Genomic DNA, 18,520 nt, shown 5'->3' on the forward strand with positions numbered 1-18,520 from the left:
TTCTGAAAGGAATGAACATGCCAGATTAAGCTGACAAATAGCTAATATAACAAATCTAAACTGCTTGCAGTACAAGCATTTAGTAAAATTGGAACATGCAGTAACAAGTGAAGAGCTGCATATTGTAGCCTGCCTTATGCAAAAATGACCCTCCTCTTCCTCCTCCCTCAAGCTTCCCACTATGAATATTAATGACTAGTTTTACATAGTGTATAGGCATACTTTACTGTCGGACAGGAAGAAGTGCCAAAATCTGTTTTAGTGCTGAAGATTCAGGAAGCTTTAAGACAAGCTGTTTGACAGAGATTATCTCTTTCTTCTTATAAACTAGATGTTCTTGCAACAGCTTTTATTAATAACACAGCAACTATCATTTGAGACCAAAACAGGATCATAACAATGAAGCTGGAGGTAAGAGATGCCGACCATACAAAGCACTGCAAGATAGGGAGCTGGTGTTCTATGGAAATATATTGTTTGCGATTCTAGCACTGAGTGCATTCTGAAAAGTAGCTGCTGAAATTCCTGAACAAAGTAACCTGTTGTATTTGATGCAAAATGCAAAATGCAGCATTAATTCCGTATGTATTTTTGAGTAACAGCTCAGGTTATAGCAAAAACAAACTTGACTTTATAGATCTAAAATGCTGAACATACAAAATAACTGCAGAATGATTCATTGTTCTTGTTTTTATGTATGAGGTGTGTGTGTGTGTGTGTGTGTGTGTGTGTGTGTGTGTGTGTGTGTGTGTGTGTGTGTGTGTGTGCGTTTTTGTGTCTGTGTTTGTCTGCGTATATTTTTGCATGCAGTACACAAAAATTAAAAATCTGTCAAGCTGTACAGATTATAGTTCATATAGTTTACATGTGCACGTGCAAATGTTTTTCATTGTTTGTATGTGCATATCTAGGTGACAGAAGTTAGTCAGGATCTTAGTATGGAGGGCACACACCATAATCAGTATAAGGTATTTTATTGTGTGAGTGTCATTGTTTGTATGCTACATGTATCCTAGAAAATAATCCTGTTACAAGCAGAGGTTTGTATATTCTACATCTGTGTGAATGTCAGTCACATTCCAAACTTTTAGTAACCATTAATTGTTTGCAATTGTGAACAGAGTAGTTTGTGGGACCAGTTATGTTCTGGCAAGGGAGACAGAGGGCAGAAGTAAACAGTCCAGTTTATTAAAGAAAATCTCACTAAATGTCTGTAACAAAATAACACTGAAAAAAAAAACAATACTATTATTTGCAAAAATTCCTTGAATATTAAGGGAAGCACTGCAGATATGAAAGTCTCTAGGCTGCACTTAATATTTTTTTCTTTTAATAATCTGATATCTAATTGCTGAATGGCAGACATGGAGACTTTTAAGTTGTAGGGTGTTTAATGGTGACATTTGATGGTTTTGCTTTTTAAATCTGTTTAAAAACATTTTATATGATATGAGTAGAGTGATGTACTGTAGAAACCTTTATTAGGATTCTTTGAAGTGTACTCTAGGATTCACAAAAGAATCGCTATGCAGGCAAAAACTGCAGTGGGCCCAAAGTGTCAGATTACATGATTGTGTAAGATCCAATTCAGAGACAAATTTAACTGCAATGAGACAGACCTCATTATCAGCTAATTTGCATGTGTCTGTATCAGATGTAATGATAGCCACAGCTAAGTGGCACTTTTTGGCAGTAATTACTACTAGAGGCACATGCATCCTGTTGGCACAGGCAGCCCCCCTCATTCACTCCCCCATACACACATGCAGACATTCACATGCACACATACATCCCCCACACACGCTCACATGCACACACTCATATACACACACTCACACACAACCCCCACACACAAACAAACACAAATGTAAGTAACATGAAAACACATTTCTCCCTCATCTGATCTCATTCATGGACACACTCACTTATTCACCACACACACACACACGCACACACACACACACACACACACACACACACACACACACACACACACACACACAAAAGCAACCCCCCAATGCAACCACCTAGATAGTCTGTCACACTGACACACACACACACACACACACACACACACACACACACACACACACACACACACACACACACACACATGCAGTCATATGTTATCTGAGACCACTTATATCCCCACAGACATGCAGACACAAAGCCTGTTACTACATCTCTGCTGCATTTAACTGACCTTACCTGTAACATAATCTCCCCCATTGACTGTAATGGGGTAATATAGCATTTTGACCAGGCTAAGTAACATGGTCAACCATGCTAACTTAGTGTGTAACACACTTCCTAAACACTTTTCCAAAGGAGAAAACATAGCTAATTAGCATTAGAATGTCTGCTTAGCATTTACAATAGTCATGGAGATGGCCTACCAAGGTTATTCTGCCAATCATGTGCAGTCATTGCAATTGGCCTCTTTCTGAATTAGAAAGGGTATTTATGAGTAGCTGGCCCCAGGGTCTACTTCTAAAGATCGACTTCCATATCACAGATTTTCAAAATCCCAAGATGAAAATCATGAAACTTCAGAAACCTGAACAGTGACTGTTTAGTAGGGTAAATAAACACTTGGCTAACATTCTCTGTCCTCCACTGTAGTGTGATCCCTGAGTTGATATATTTAGTTAGGGGGTGTGGGGGGTTTAGCCCCCCCCACCTTGGTGGATTTTATTTACCTCTGCATGAGTTTTGTTGACAGTTGGCCTCTTATTTACTTTCCTTAGTAACAATTGCCATTCGGGTTTCTGAAGTTTCATGATTTTCATCTCAGGATTTTGAAAGTCAGTGATGTGAAAGTCAGCCTTTAGAAGTAGACCCTTGGCCCCCATGTTAGAACTCACAACCCACTGTTTCTGAAAACCAGTTCATAGGTTCATAGGTGTTTACTAGGCTAATGACCACAAGGGCCTCTTTAAGCCTAGCCCAAATCTCTGACAACTTCTGATAACCTTGATAAGTATAAGCATGGACCTAGGAGATGAACCATTTACAGGTTGTCTGTGTCCATTAGAGACATAGGTGCCAAACCAGGATGAATTTCTGGTTTCCCATCCAATTGTCCAAGTCGCACTTGAATTGGATTATGGAGGAACTCTGCTTCACATGGATGGGGAGTCTGTTCCATAGAAGGGGTAGTCCCTAGGATACTAACTATCAGTCCAGAAGGTCCTATTTATATCACAGGCAAAGTTTAGTTCTACTTATTCAGCAATTGGGTTTTAAACTTATAGCATGAATCAGAATGCAGTAAGAGCATTCCCATTTCATAAGTATATTTAGACAGTTTTAACATAAATAAATATTGTATTACATATTATGCAGTTTACTGTCATTCTCTGCTCAACTTGTTAGGAAAGAATGGTGCATCAGTTACCATCTTAACTACTGGCTGTAAGTTGAGATGGACAAGCCATATATGTCTTCTATAAAGCTAAACATGTTAAACTTAAGATAGCATGTTTGTTGCCCTAAACAGTAACTCCATGCATGAGTCCAAAAAAAAAAGTTTTTTGAAACTCTCAAGCCACATGTGCTGGAGGTATCATGGCTCTCATGACCCAGTTCCAAAAGTGGAAGCAAGTCTGTTGTGCTATAGTAATCAGAATTTCTGTATTTGTAATAAAAAGTACTAAGTAATGGAGTTGTACAACATTTTGTTCGCTGAACCATACCAGGAGGAAAGGATAGGATTCCTTTCTATAATTTGGTACTCCACGTGAGGAAGGATATGCCATAACTGCAGTACAGATTGCTGCTAGAATTTAGCATTAGAAAGATGGACTGGAACTAATACTGCAGGAGTTCTGGCTTTGGTTGTAAAGCATTTGTTACTGTACTTGAGTTCAAAACCAGTTCATTTTCTATTAAAATGTTTTTTCTGCACTCTGGTGGGAACACCAGATCAGAGATAAAATTACTGAGTTAGGCATAAACCCCTAAATCATCAGATGGATAGCCAAATGGCTCACTGACAGGACATGTGTTGTCCGGACAGGTGAATCCACTTCCAATAAGAAACCTTTTACTAGCGGTGTCCCACAGTGCTCATTGTTAGGACTCCTCCTGTTTGGTAAATACTTCTCTGAAGTGAAGGCCATTGTTGGCGACCTCTGACTGGCATGTAAGCTGGGCGTAATCATTGAATCCACAAACGATATTGACATGCTACAAACAGGTCTAAAAATGACAAATGACTGATGCCAAAACCATGGTCTGAGACTTCTTCTTCTTGCTTTTCCCAGTTAGGGGTCACCACAGCAGATCACCTGTCTGCTCATGACTGGCAGTGGAGCTTTACAGTGTTGAGTTGCCAGCCCAGTGCCCAACCTTCCACAGAAGGCACACACATGCACACACTCACACCTAGGGCCAATTTAGAGTGTCCAGTCCACTTACTGCATGTCTTTGGGATGTGGGAGAAAACCGGAGCACCTGGAGGAAACCCACAATACATGCAGAAGGCAGAAGGCACCCCAGCCGAGAATTGAACCGGAGAACCTCTTGCTGTGGGGCAGCAACGCTAACCACTGCACCACCGTGGCTGCCCCAAAACTATGGTCTGAGACTAAATGCTAAAATAAATGTGTAATCATACCCTTCAGTAAAGCAGATATTCCTGCAAATTATAAGATTGATAGCACACCCCTAAAAGTAGACTCAGTAGTGAGGGATCTAGGACAACTGATAGGCAGTAAATTAAACTTTGACCACCAGATAGCTACAGCAATGAGGAAATCCTTCCAGTGTGCCTCAACTTATGAGTAAAGGCACGGCATCAAGATGAAAGGAAGTCATAGTGCCATTGCATTTAGCCCTCATCAGGCCCATAATCAAGTACAATGCTCCCTTTTGCATGTACCTGACCAGGAACTTACACCAGTTAGAGTGGCCCTATAGGTTTCAAACTAAAAAAAATACAAAGCATAAGCCATACTGCTTATGCAGACTGACTAATGGCCTTATCCCTTTACACCATCTCATATCGTTTATTGAGAGGGGACTTATGCCTGACCTACAAGACATTCACTGATCCAGTCCTGATGAAAATATTACATATTTGCAAGAAAGAATATATGAGAGTTATGTGTTTCATGGACCTGAACCTTATTTGTGACTCTAACAGAACTTGCTGAAAAGACAAATTCATATCCCAAAGGCTACCTCGTCTATGGAATAAACTTCCCATGTTTATAATACAAAGTCAATCCCTCTCTCTCTCTCTTCAAAAAAATTTGGATAAATGGATGGGGAACCATAAATTCACTCCAGGCTTCTGCCCATGTCACTTATGGACAGAGGCAGTCTGTAAAATGACCCGGGGCTCTAACACCCAAAAACCCACTACCCTGATACTGCCCCATCATATATCTGGGGAATTAAGATATAATAGTGTCATATCCTGGGTATTATTTGGCTAAGCTTGTAAAGGCTCTTGTCCCGTTTGCCTAGTAATCATCTATGGACCTTTGAACCTATGAAATAACTTGGTGTTACATGTAGTGATGCATCTAACATCGGCAGCTCCACCCAATTACTCATCACAAAAAAAAGAAAAAAAACATATATACTGTACAGTCTTTATAACCCTGCTAGAAGCTTTGCTTTGCATTTCCACTTCCCCTTCTTTATACACATGTATAGAAATGGCGACAGTTAACATGATACCCTGACCCAATGTGGAAAATGGGAAAGAGGTGGCTGATGTCGATAATAATGATGAGTTGAGTTGATGCATTATCAGCATGTGGGAGGGCATTACTTGGGACACTAAGTTAGGAGCAGTAGCTGCAAAACCAACAGATGGTTAGCTGGAAGGTAAGTAATGGGGGAAGAAAAAATATTTAAAGATAAATTTTTATGAGGTTTAGCTACCGTAGCTCCACCAGTGCTTCAAATCTGGTACTGCAGGCATTATCTGCTGTAGTATAGCTCCATCAGTGCATCGGATCTGGTGTAGCAGGCATTATCTGGTGTGGTGATAGCTACTACAGCCCCACTTATGCATCATATCTGGTACTGCAGGCATTATCTGCTGCTAGTATATCTCCTACAGCTCCACCTGTGGATCAGAACCGATACTGCAAGCATTATCTGCTGTGGTATAGCTTACACAGCTCCACCTGTGCATCAGAACTGGTACTGCAGGCGTTATCTGCTGTGGTATAGCTACTACAGCTCCACCTATGCATTAGAACCAGTACTGCAGGCATTATCTGCTGTGGTATAGCTACTACAGCTCCACCTGTGCATCAGAACCGGTACTGCAAGCATTATCTGCTGTGGTATAGATACTACAGCTCCACCTGTGCAATGACAATATTATTGCATATGGAAAGGAATATTTTACATGCACAACATAACTGAGGTGTAACCACTGTCATTAAGGAACTTCAAGACACTACAATGCAGGGACATAGAAATAATAGAAAGGCGTGAGATCTAAATTTCTTTATGCTAGGGTATAGGGGAGAATAGAAGTCATGGCCCCGTGCAAACCTACTATCTGCCTTCAAATGGGACCTAGGTGACTGGATGATTATTTTAACAAATGCATTCAGAGGTTGACTGGCCTAGCCCTCCGTGAGAGAGAAGGTATGATCTGCGGGTGGGTACCGGCAAGATATAAATGGTGCCAAGACTTAATTGCCTTGAATTTCCTATAACCTTATGATCCTAAGAGTTGATGATTTTAATTCAGATAATATATGTCTTTACACTGCTTTTTTGCCTTTTTTGTTTTGAAAAGTTTATCACTTGAAGAAAGATTCAAAATAATTTCTTTTTTTTCAGATACCTGAAACTTTTGAAGATGTAGCAGTTGACTTTTCAAGTGAAGAGTGGAAAATGCTAAAAAAAGAGGAGAAAACACTACACCGGGAGGTGATGGTACAGAACTATCATCACATGGTGTCATTAGGTAAGCAGGATAAACCCAAAGATACATGGGAAGTTAATGGTACAAAGTATAACCACATGGTGCCAGTAGGTAAGGAGGGATGGTCCCAGAACTACCCAGAGAGGTGATGGTACAGAACTATTATCACATGGTATCATTAGGTAAGCAGGATAAACCCAAAGTACACGGGAAGTTAATGGTACAAAGTATAACCACATGGTGTCAGTAGGTAAGGAGGGATGGTCCCAGAGCTACACAGGGATGTGATGGTACAGAACTATGATCTCATGGCATCATTAGGTAAGGATAATCCCAAAGGTACACAGGAAGTTAGTGGTGCAAAGTATAACCACATGGTGTCATTAAGTAAGAAGAGATAGACCCAGAGCTACAGTGTGAGGTGATAGTACAGAACTCTGATCACATGGTATTATTAGGTAAGGAGGGTTGGTCCCAGAGCTACACAGGGACGTGATGGTACAGAACTATGATCTCATGGTGTCATTAGGCAAGGATAATCCCAAAGGTACACAGGAAGTTAGTGGTACAAAGTATAACCACATGGTGTCATTAGGTAAGTAGAGATAGTCCCAGAGCTACACTTGGTGGTACAGAACTGTAATCACATGGTATTATTAGGTAAGGAGGGATGGTTCCAGAGCTTCAGTGTGAGGTGATAGTACAAAACTTTGATTACATGGTATTATTAGGTAAGAAGGCATGGTCCCAGAGCTACACAGAGATGTGATGGTACAGAACTATGATCACATAGTATCATTAGGTAAGGAGGGTGGTCCCAGAGCTACACTGGGAGGTGATGGTACAGAACTATGATCACATGGTGTCATTAGATAAGGAGGAATAGTCCCAGAGCTACACAGGTAGGTGATGGTACAGAACTATGATCACATGGTGTTATTAGGTAAGGAGGGTGGTCCCAGAGCTACACTGGGAGGTGATGGTACAGAACTATGATCACATGGTTTCATTAGGTGAGGAGAATGGTCCCAGAGCTACATTGTGAGGTGATGGTACAGAACTATGATCACATGGTGTCACTAGGTAAGAAGGGTGGTCCCAGAGCTACACCGGGAGGTTATTTTACAGAACTATGATCACATGGTGTCATTAGGTAGGGATAATCCCAAAGGTACACATGAAGTTAATGGTACAAAGTATAACCACATGGTGTCATTAGGTAAGGTGAGATAGTCCCAGAGCTACAGTGCGAGGTGATGGCACAGAACTCTGATCACATGGTGTTATTAGGTAAAGAGTCATGGTCCCATTGCTGCACTGGGAGGTGATGGTACAGAACCTTGATCACATAGTGTCATTAGGTAAAGAAGATAGTTACAGGGCTACACAGGGAAGTGATGGTACAGAACTATCATCACATGGTATCATTAGGTAAGCAGGATAAACCTGATACACAGGAAGTTAATGGTACAAAGTATAACCACATGGTGTCATTAGGTAAGGAGAGATGGTCCCAGAGCTATACAGGGAGGTGACAGTACAGAACTGTGATCACATGATATCATTAGTTAAGGAAGATGGTCCCAGGGCTACACCGGTAGGTGATGGTACAGAACTATGATCACATGGTGTCATTAGATAAGGAAGATGGTCCTGGGGCTACACCGGTAGGTGATGGTACAGAACTATGATCACATGGTGTCATTAGATAAGGAAGATGGTCCCAGGGCTACACAGGGAAGTGATAATATAGAACTATGATCATGTGGTATCATTAAGTAAGGTGGATGGTCACAGGGCTACATCAGGAGGTGGTGGTATAGAGCTATGAGCTCATGGTGTTAGAAGGCAAAGAGGATGGCTCCAGAGGTATGGTGAGTAATGATGGTGTGGAACTTTGAGCACGTAAGGTCAGTATGTAGGAAGGATAGTAGCTATGCACAGGGAGGCAGGGGTGTCAGTAAGTTACCTGTTGCAGAGCCATACCAGGAGATAATGGTGCAGAACTATGTACACATATTTTAGCAAGTAATGAGTATGTGCCTTGTGTTATACAGGATGCTGATAACCCAGAACTATAAGAACATTGTTTCAGTAGGTAAGAAGAAACTTTCAGTGAAGCATTTCACTTTATAATCAGTTGCTGGCAAAACTGAGACACAAGTTTGTGGGCAGCTGAATATCTGGTAGAACAAAATGGTAGCAGTGGGAGGGAGTATTGTTAGGAAACAGGGAAGTAATTAATGCTGCTCCAATAGGGTTCATATTACGTTGTCGAACTTTCAAAAGTCTCAACACCATATGGTCGAACACATACATTCAAACTTTCAAAAGTTCGAAAAAAAAAAAAAAAAAAACATTTAAAACCTACCAAGCAAGCCACCCTGCACCCCTCACATGGGGAGGTTGCTTCCCACATCCCCCACTCTTTGAATATACCAACTTCGAGATCGCACTACAGTGCAGTAAAGGAAAATCTTCCCTTTCCGCACTGAACGGAAATCCCCATTGAAATGTTCAAACTTTTCCAAGTTCGAACATATGGGTTCGACAATATGGCGTTCGAACTTGTTACGGTTTGACAACGTAATATGCATCCGCTCCAATAGTATCGGCAGTAGCACTGGTGTTATTCAATGTATTCATACCTGAAATAATAAGAGTAGCAGATAAAACATTCAGTCTCTCTGTTGCCAACTCAAAAACTAGAGTAGCTGTACAGGATGAGGGAGGTACTGTACACACAGAGACTTTACCTGTTAAGATTTAGTGCTGAAGAGTCTTGTCATCTTTTACAAGTGCCATTATACCACGTATACGGACAACTTAGTTTTCCCCTATTTTTATTTTAAAATGATAAAAAATACAGTTTTAAAATAAAAAAGTACTTTCCCAGTCTGAAACTGGTTTAGGATAAAATAGTCATCACTACATTTAACTAATAAAAAACATTTATTTAAAATTTCACAACATCAAAATAGGCATATATGTTGTCTGCCTTCCTCCTCTGCCACATGGCCAGTCAGTGCATGGTTGGTTATATTGTGACAGAATTCCCAAAAAGAGTAGATGCTTCAATCAGCTGAGATAGTCATTTGGCAACGGCAACTGACAACTGCAGTCTGTTGATCGCAAATAATCATTGATTTGCATGTGTGTGGTGTGTGTGTGTGTGTGTGTGTGTGTGTGTGTGTGTGTGTGTGTGTGTGTGTGTGTGTGTGTGTGTGTGTGTGTGTGTATGTGTGTGTGTGTGTGTGTGTGTGTGTGTGTGTCTGTGTGTCTGTGTGTGTGTGTATGTATCTATCTATGCGCATAGAAGCTAGAGTGTTTCTATATTTGTGTTTGTGTGTCTGCAAGTCTTTTCTGTCTTTGCATGTGAAACAAGTTGAAATACATTGTTTTATAGAATGTATTTCATTATTTCACTTGTTTATAAATACTAAAGGTGAAACAAAACCAATATTAATTATTTAACGGGCAGAGAGTCTGTTTATATACTTTATAGAACAAAAAGTATCACATCTTTTATTTGCAGAGTGTTATTTTGATTAATTAGAAGTGGTGCACCATATCAAAGGTGCTTATTCTATGGAAATAGCCATTGTACAAAGGAGATAAACTATGATATTCATTAATTTGTTAAATAAATAAAGACGGAACCCAAATGCCTATATATTGCTTTTGAGAATTATTACTTTGCTTTGTTTCACAGCATAACTGATGCACTTTTTAATCATTTAGTTTTTGTCAGCCTGCAAATGTTCCTTAAATTTGGTTCACAGCAAGAATGTACATTTTATTGCTTCTCATATTTGCAAGAACAGGCTACAGGAAATCTTAAATAAAGTATGTTGTTCTAACAACAGAACTAACTAAAATAGTATGCATTTGAACATGAAAAATTATAGACTTTAAATATTCTTATAGAGGAACAAAAGTCGTTTCTTGTGAGACAAAAGTTCAAAATGCAACTATTGCATTGCCTTTGCTTCTAAAAGCAAAACTAAATTTTCTGCACACATAGACATATACTTATAACTGTCAAACATAAAATATCAGCAAGATGAACGGTGACATGCTATTACACATGTGCTGAGTAACAACCCTGGCACATTCAAAATTCAAATAAAGAAAAATAGTACAAAACAGTGTTTTTTGCAGAAAAGACGGCACCCTTGAATCCCCCACTTTGGGAGGCTAAGCCCCCACGCCCCCTGCTAATTATGTAGACTACTTCGGATATTGCACAATATAAGGGAAAGAGCATATGCCCCCAACCCTGAAAATTGTGCAATCCCGCACACCTTTTGACCATCCATTTAATAGGCCATATTTTGTCAACTAAACATGTTGACCAAAGAAACATTCACTAAATTCAGTTCTTCCACATATATATATATATATATATATATATATATATATATATATATAGATATATAGATATATATATATATATATATATATATATATATATATAGTTATAGAAAAAAATATGGATATAGATATAGATGTATAGGATTTATATCAGGTGGTAGAACTGCAATTGACTGGTTGAAAGAATGACTGAAAAGCCACTTGAATGAAACCTCATTTGACTGAAACATAATTTCATGGAATTACAAGTCATAGAAAACAGAATTCCGCATAAAAATCTTTTTGCATGGGGACAGGACCCCCTGCATCCCCCAAATGGATATATATATATATATATATATATATATATATATATATATATATATATATATATATATATATATGTATGTATAATAACTCTACAGTTGCACAATCATGGAGAAAACAAAAATATCTTACACAGAGTGTTGATGCACCAAAACAAACATCTGTACATTTGGGAGTGTAACATGACAAGGGCATGGCCAGTCCACACATAATCTTCTATTTGCAGTTTCCTATCAAATCATATCCTCAGAAATAACACCATCACATATTGCATGTACGCTTCTACACTTTGTGTCATTTGTGATTCAGTAAAATGAGGTTTCATTCAAGTGTTTTTTCAGTCAAAGTTCTTTTCAATCAAATTGTTTCAAGCGTGTGAGTTTTAGTCAACTGCAGTTCTTTCACGTGATGGTAACCCACAGCCTGTACCGTAGATATATGGCACAGCATGTACATTACTTATATGCCCACAGCTTGTACCTTAGATAGATGGCCACAGCCTGTACATTAGATAGATAGCAAATAGAAGATTATGTGTCGCCTGTACCTTAAATAGATTTGCACAGCCTGTATCTTAGATAGATGGCCACAGCATGTACCTTACATATATGCCCACAGCCTGTACCTTAGATAGACGGCCACAGCCTGTACATTAGATAGATGACAGTCACCTGTACCTTAAATAGATGGACACAGCCTGTATCTTAGATAGATGGCCACTGCTTTACCTTAGATAAATGGCCACAGTGTGTACCTTACATATATGCCCACAGCCTGTACCTTAGATAGATGACCACAGCGTGTACCTTACATATATGCCCACAGCCTGTACCTTAGATAGATGGCCATTGCCTGTAACTTAGATAGATGCCCAGAGCTTGTACCTTATTTAGATGGCCACGTCCTGTAACTTAGATAGATGGCCACTGCCTGTAACTTAGATAGATGGCCACAGCCTGTACCTTAGATAGATGGCCACAGTGTGTACCTTACATATATGCCCACACCCTGTACCTTAGATATATGACCACAGTGTGTGCCTTAGATAGATGGTCACTGCCTGCTGTTTGGCTAGATGATAGTAACCTGTACCTTACATATATGCCCAGAGCCTGTACCTTAGATAGATGGCCACTGCCTGTACCTTAGATAGATGGCCAGTGCCTGTACCTTAGATAGATGGCCACATCATGTACCTTACATATATGCCCACAGCCTGTACCTTAGATAGATGGCCATTGCCTGTAACTTAGATGCCCAGAGCTTGTACCTTATTTAGATGGCCACATCCTGTACCTTAGATAGATGGCCACTGCCTGTTCGTTAGATAGATGGCCAGAGCCTGTACCTTAGATAGATGGCCACAGCGTGTACCTTACATATATGCCTACAGCCTGTACCTTAGATGGATGGCCACAGTGTGTGCCTTAGATAGATGGTCACTGCCTGCTGTTTGGATAGATTATAGTAGCCTGTACCTTACATATATGCCCACAGCCTGTACCTTAGATATATGGCCATGACCTGTAACTTAGATAGATGCCTCGAGCCTATACCTTAGATAGATTGCCATTGTCATAGCTTAGATAGATGGCCACAGCCTGTTCCTTAGACAGATGGCAGTAGCAATCCTCTTAGTGAATTATTATACTGTCTAGGTAAACGGCTGCAGACTTAACATGGAATTTTAGGACTCTGTCCATAAGTCGTGGAAAGGTTGCATGGGCACCATCTAACTAGAGTAGAAGGACAGTATACTATCCATCTGATTTCACAAAAGACATCCTTTCTTTGACTTCAGCCATTAGAAGGATTTGCTGGTATCCATTTGCTAGAATTTATCCTTCCCAATCTATTAATCCTCCAGCCCTAGACATCGGGCTGCTGTCAAATTTCAAAATGCTGTTTGTTTCCTAAAAGCAGTGCAGAACCTAATAGCTCCACCGGGCCCTGGAACTAATATTATAGGGGTGTTCCATTCACTTTTTAATTTCTTTATCAACCCCATCATAAGAATATTTCATATTTCCTCTTGTACAAATTTCTTTAGTGACTCTTGTGGTCTGTAAAGTTATAAGTTATTCTTTTTCTCAGGAGTTGTCTCAGCTTGGTGTTGACTTGTTTTTTTTTCTTGACAGGTAGTTCTGAAAATACCTTAACAGAAACTCCTTTGTTTTTTATTTGTGTGACTAAAATGGTGTGTCATCTACTTGAACTGTAAGAATAGAGGCCATTTTTCTTTCTTCACCAGATCTGCTAATCTCTGCTGCTCAACTAACTACAGAAGTTTGTATTTCTTTCCATGGATTCAGGACAGTAATATGCTGTATTTGTTTTGGTCTCCTCTTACCAATCTATTTAACCCTGTAGTGTATATCTTTAAGATTTTCTGGTATTTGAAATGGACCCTGCCACTTAGCCAAAAATATGTTTTTTGTGAAGGGGACCAAATCTCCACCTCTCGACACCTGATCTCAGCTCTAAATTCCCTGGTTGTTGCATTTTTGTTATACACCCATAGGTTCATCGGTAAGTACTAGGCTAGCTATCCCTGCAGGACATTTTAAGCCTAGCCAATTTCCCTTTTTTGTGCTTGAAATAACATACCCCATTTTGTTAGAGCATGGCCTTACTCATCTTCTGGTTTTAAAAAGCTGTGTCTCTGGCTTCCTCCCTTATGGTAATCTGACTTCCAAAGTTTCTTCCTCCCCTCTTTCATTGCTATTGTCAGTTGTGTAACCTACTTAGGTACTTTCCCACCTATTGTTTTCCATATATCCATAACACTAAGTGTCCACCCTGCAAACCAGTATTGCACTTGATTAAACCTCCCTTATAATAAATTGACTCCCACACATTGAACAGCACTACTGTCTGATCTTAGCACAGTCTAACCTATTGTAGTGCCAGACCCCAGAGACCACCCAAATAAGACCTCTGTATAACCTAATCCACAACATACAGTAGCCCACCAAACACAGATGTGAAGAACACAGATATGCAATTTCCAAATGCCTCCATAGCCGGGTTGGTAGATATGGGCATCCTGAGACAATGTAGCTTTTGTCTGCTAAGTAGATATGGACATCCTGAGACAGTGTAGCATTTGTCTGCTTAGTAGATATGGGCATCCTGAGACAATGTAGCATTTGTCTCATGTTCTTTGGACCACCATTTAATCCTTAAAGAAACAAGCACAATATGTGAGAGATGCACATGCACAATTTCACACACAAATCTTGTATACAAACAATGCTGTCAAGAATATGCACACACTACATACAGCACACATAGTGTCCACCACACACATAGACCAACCTACACCGAGGCACTAAAAAGTTATCTTTCCAAACCTCAAAGGGACCCCCTAAGCCTATAAATGGCAATGCCTATCCTCAGCAATCTCTAAAGCACTCACCAAAAACAACACCAAAACACCCCACATATACCCACACACAGTGGAGCCCCAAGAGCAAAGCCCAGAAGGCAAGCCAGCACATTACCCAGAACTCTTGTCATAGGGGACTCCATTTTGTGACGCACAGATTCCCCTGTCATAAGACTGAACAAGAAGTATGATTCTATCATAATCCATGTGGGCATTAACGACCTGAGACGTAATTCTCCAGAATATATGAAGAGAGGCATTGCCGATCTCTAAAAGTATGTGCCTCACAGCAGGTATCTGCCTGGCATTGAGCAGAATTCTATATTTACCAAGAATAATACTACAGTATGAAAAAAAAATGATTGACTTCAATAATTGGCTTAGTTTGTGGTGTCTTTCCAGGGTGATTTAGTATTTGTCAGCATGGGAGGACATGGTTAGAAAACCATAATGCTTTGCAAAGGATGGTCTGCAGTTGTCTTACTTAGGTTTCCAGATATTGGCTACATTTTATCCACCCCCTTAGAGCTTTTTTTCAGGCAATGTCAAATTGACAAACCTACTAACAGCAAACAAAACTCAAAGCAACCTAAAGGTGTCACTGTTCAATGCTAGGAGCCTAAACAAGAAGTTCCATAACCTACAAGCTGTCCTTCTCACTCTGAAGAACATAGACATCTGTGCCATTACCGAGGCATGGTTCAAATCTAGAGAAAGTACTCTGGCAGTGCAAGGCTTCAGTGCCTTCCACACAATTACACCATCAGCTGCACAGACAGGGACAAAAGGTGAAAGTGTTTCAGTCTACACTGGCAACAAGAATAACTCTGCATTTGTTAAACAGGATGATAATCTGGAATTTATCCATGTATAATTCACCAAAGACAAAGTCCCATATCATATTCTAGCAAACTGTTAGTCACCTTCCATGTCTCTCAAATCCCATAGCTCATGCCTAGACCTACTGGAGACACTCTAGATTAAACCAAATACCCTATTCATGGGAGAGTTTAACTACTCCTCTATAGACTGGGAAACATACACTGTGTCATACTGGCAGGCACAATGACTCCTAGATATTTTATTAACACAAATACCCTTGACCAGATAGTGCACACACCCAACAGAGGTTCAAACATACTGGACCTGGTACTCACCATTGTAGGAGAGCACTGCAACCCTCCAGTGCCATGTCCTTACTGGTGAGGTCAGATCATAAAGCTGTCCTCTTTGAAATAAAATAAACTGGATAAACTCAGCAATTGCAATAACAGTTAGTAAATATTTCCAGATGGCTTAATGGTTAAGGTCTTTGCCTCCAATGCAGAAGGTACAAGGTTTGATCCTGACCTCCAACCAATGCCTCTTTGGAGTTTGCATTTTCTCCCTGTGTCTCCGTGGGGTTTCTCCCATGTCCAAAAAACATGCTGAGTGTTTCCATCTCAAACTCACCAATGAATGGAGCTGTGGGCAGCATCACACACTCTACATGGTGCCTTATAGGGGGAAGAGTTGTACAGACCAAGCGCTTTGGGCATCTACTGTGGTACGTAGTATCCCCAAGATAGGAGAACACAGATTACAGACTGCATGCCGTGGCAGGGCGAGCCACTCGGTATAAAATATCGCTCTAGATAATTTGCTTTTGTTGACTATTGTCGCCAAAATTGGGCATGTGTAGTTACTGATGATAAGAGGGTTGAGGACCTGGCCTACTCTGACCCATGCCAGAGACCCTTGCTAATGGTGGGAGAGGTATATGTGCCCCCTATTGGCCAGTGTGTGCCCATCATAAAGCACAGCAGCCCTGGGTCAATAAGCTACTGGCCAGCCGGTGTCTAGTTGCCCAGCCTGGGTTACCTGGGATAGCTCTGTTGAGTGAAAGCTGGATGTAAAACCAACTAACCTGCCAAACATGAACTGAAAATTGTTGCACTAAATGTAAGTTCACTGACAGGACACAGCTTGGAAGTGGACGAAATGATGATGTGGAGGAGGCTGGACATTCTATGTATCCAAGAGACAAGATGAAAGGGCAGTGCAGCAAAGCCACGTGGCTTGGGATCCAGAATCTACTACTCAGGTGGGGATAGGCTAGAAATGGTGTAGGAATTGTGGTGAGAGAGAGGTTTCAGAAGGCAGTGAGTGATATCATCAGAATTAATGACAGACTCATGGCAATCAGACTCCAGTGTAATGATAGGGCAGTATTTATAATCCCAGCCTATGCACCACAGCAGGGTTGTTATAGTGAGGAAAAGAGTGCATTCAGACAGCAGTTGCAGGACCTACTAGATAAAGCAGGACAACATGAATTGGTGTTGATAATGGGTGACTTGAATGCACATATCGGAACAGACAGAACAGGATATTAGAACTGCCTGGGTCCACATGGGGAGGGCAACAGGAATAAAGAAGGAGAAGCTATTCTGGACTTCTGGCTGGCAAATGGCATGATAGTAGCCAACACATGGTTCAGAAAGAGAGACAGTCACAAGATCACATACAAGACTAGCCAACATGCAACTCAGGTAGACTTCCTCCTTGTAAGGAAAAGGCACTGGAGTAGAATCCATGATTGCAAAGTCATCCCCAGAGAAACAGTCAGCCCACAGCATAAACCATTAGTTGCCACAATCAGCTGTAAGCAGTGGTTAGAGAAGGGTCTAGGGTCAACAGAAACCAGGCTGAAGACCTGGAAGTTGACTGGAGAGAAAGTACAGCAGTTCAAGGAATTACTCAGGGCTCTAGCACCCCAAGAAGAGGAGGAAATAGGTGGAGTCGAAGAAGAGTGGCAGCACCTAAAAACAGCATGTGTTAGGACTACAGAAAAGATATGTGGCCAAGCTAGGTTTGGAAATAAGGTACATAAGGAAAGCTGGTGGTGGAACGCAGAAGTCCATGAAGTCATCAATAGAAAGAAGGAGTGCAGGAAGAAGTGGGAGATAGAAAAGACTGACCAGGCTAGGAAGGACTACTGGTTGGCTAACAAAGAAGCTAAGAAAGGAGTTGCAGTAGCAAAGAATAGGGCATTGGAGGCACTATACCAACTTCTGGAAAGTGGCTCAGTAAGGGGCACAAAGAAACTGTATCAGGTTGCAAGGCAAAGACAGCAAGATAAAGAAAATATTCAGACACCTGTCATAAGGGATGCCAGCAACAACCTGCTCACCAGTCCACAGGACATCAGAGGCAGATGGAAGGAATATTTCCAGCAGCTTTTGAATGAAGAAAACCCCACAGAAGCTGTACTGCCCTAGAAACAGCCTACAGTGAGAGAAGAAGAGGAGCCCACCATAGAAGTAGTAAGAACAGCACTAAGGAAGATGAAGTCAGGGAACGCAGCAGGCTCAGATGAGGTCACAGCAGATATGATAAAGATGCTGGGTGAGCTAGAGGAGAAATGGCTCCTGAGGGTACTCATAGCAGTGTGGAGAGAAATGTGTGTCCCATAATACTGTAGAATAAGCATACTTGTGCAAAGTACAAGAACATAGGGGCCATCCACAGCTGTTGGCAGTACAGAGGCATCAAAATCCAACCACATTGCATGA

At 40.7% G+C, this 18,520-nt stretch overlaps 1 protein-coding gene across 1 annotated transcript in view; it reads left to right on the forward strand.

Moving 5' to 3' along the window:
* The first annotated feature begins 257 nt into the window (after positions 1-257).
* Positions 258-18,520, forward strand: part of LOC122789798 (zinc finger protein 585A-like) — a 336,946-nt gene continuing 318,683 nt past the window's right edge. Inside the window, exons 1-2 of the mRNA XM_044057240.1 lie at positions 258-411; positions 6,814-6,940. Of these exons, the coding sequence (XP_043913175.1) occupies positions 400-411; positions 6,814-6,940 (139 nt within the window). The 5' untranslated portion in view covers positions 258-399. The remainder of the gene's footprint in view (positions 412-6,813; positions 6,941-18,520) is intronic.

Source organism: Protopterus annectens, chromosome 15.part0 (genome assembly GCF_019279795.1).
Source record: "Protopterus annectens isolate FY-2018-M chromosome 15.part0, PAN1.0, whole genome shotgun sequence".
NCBI lineage: Eukaryota > Metazoa > Chordata > Ceratodontiformes > Protopteridae > Protopterus > Protopterus annectens.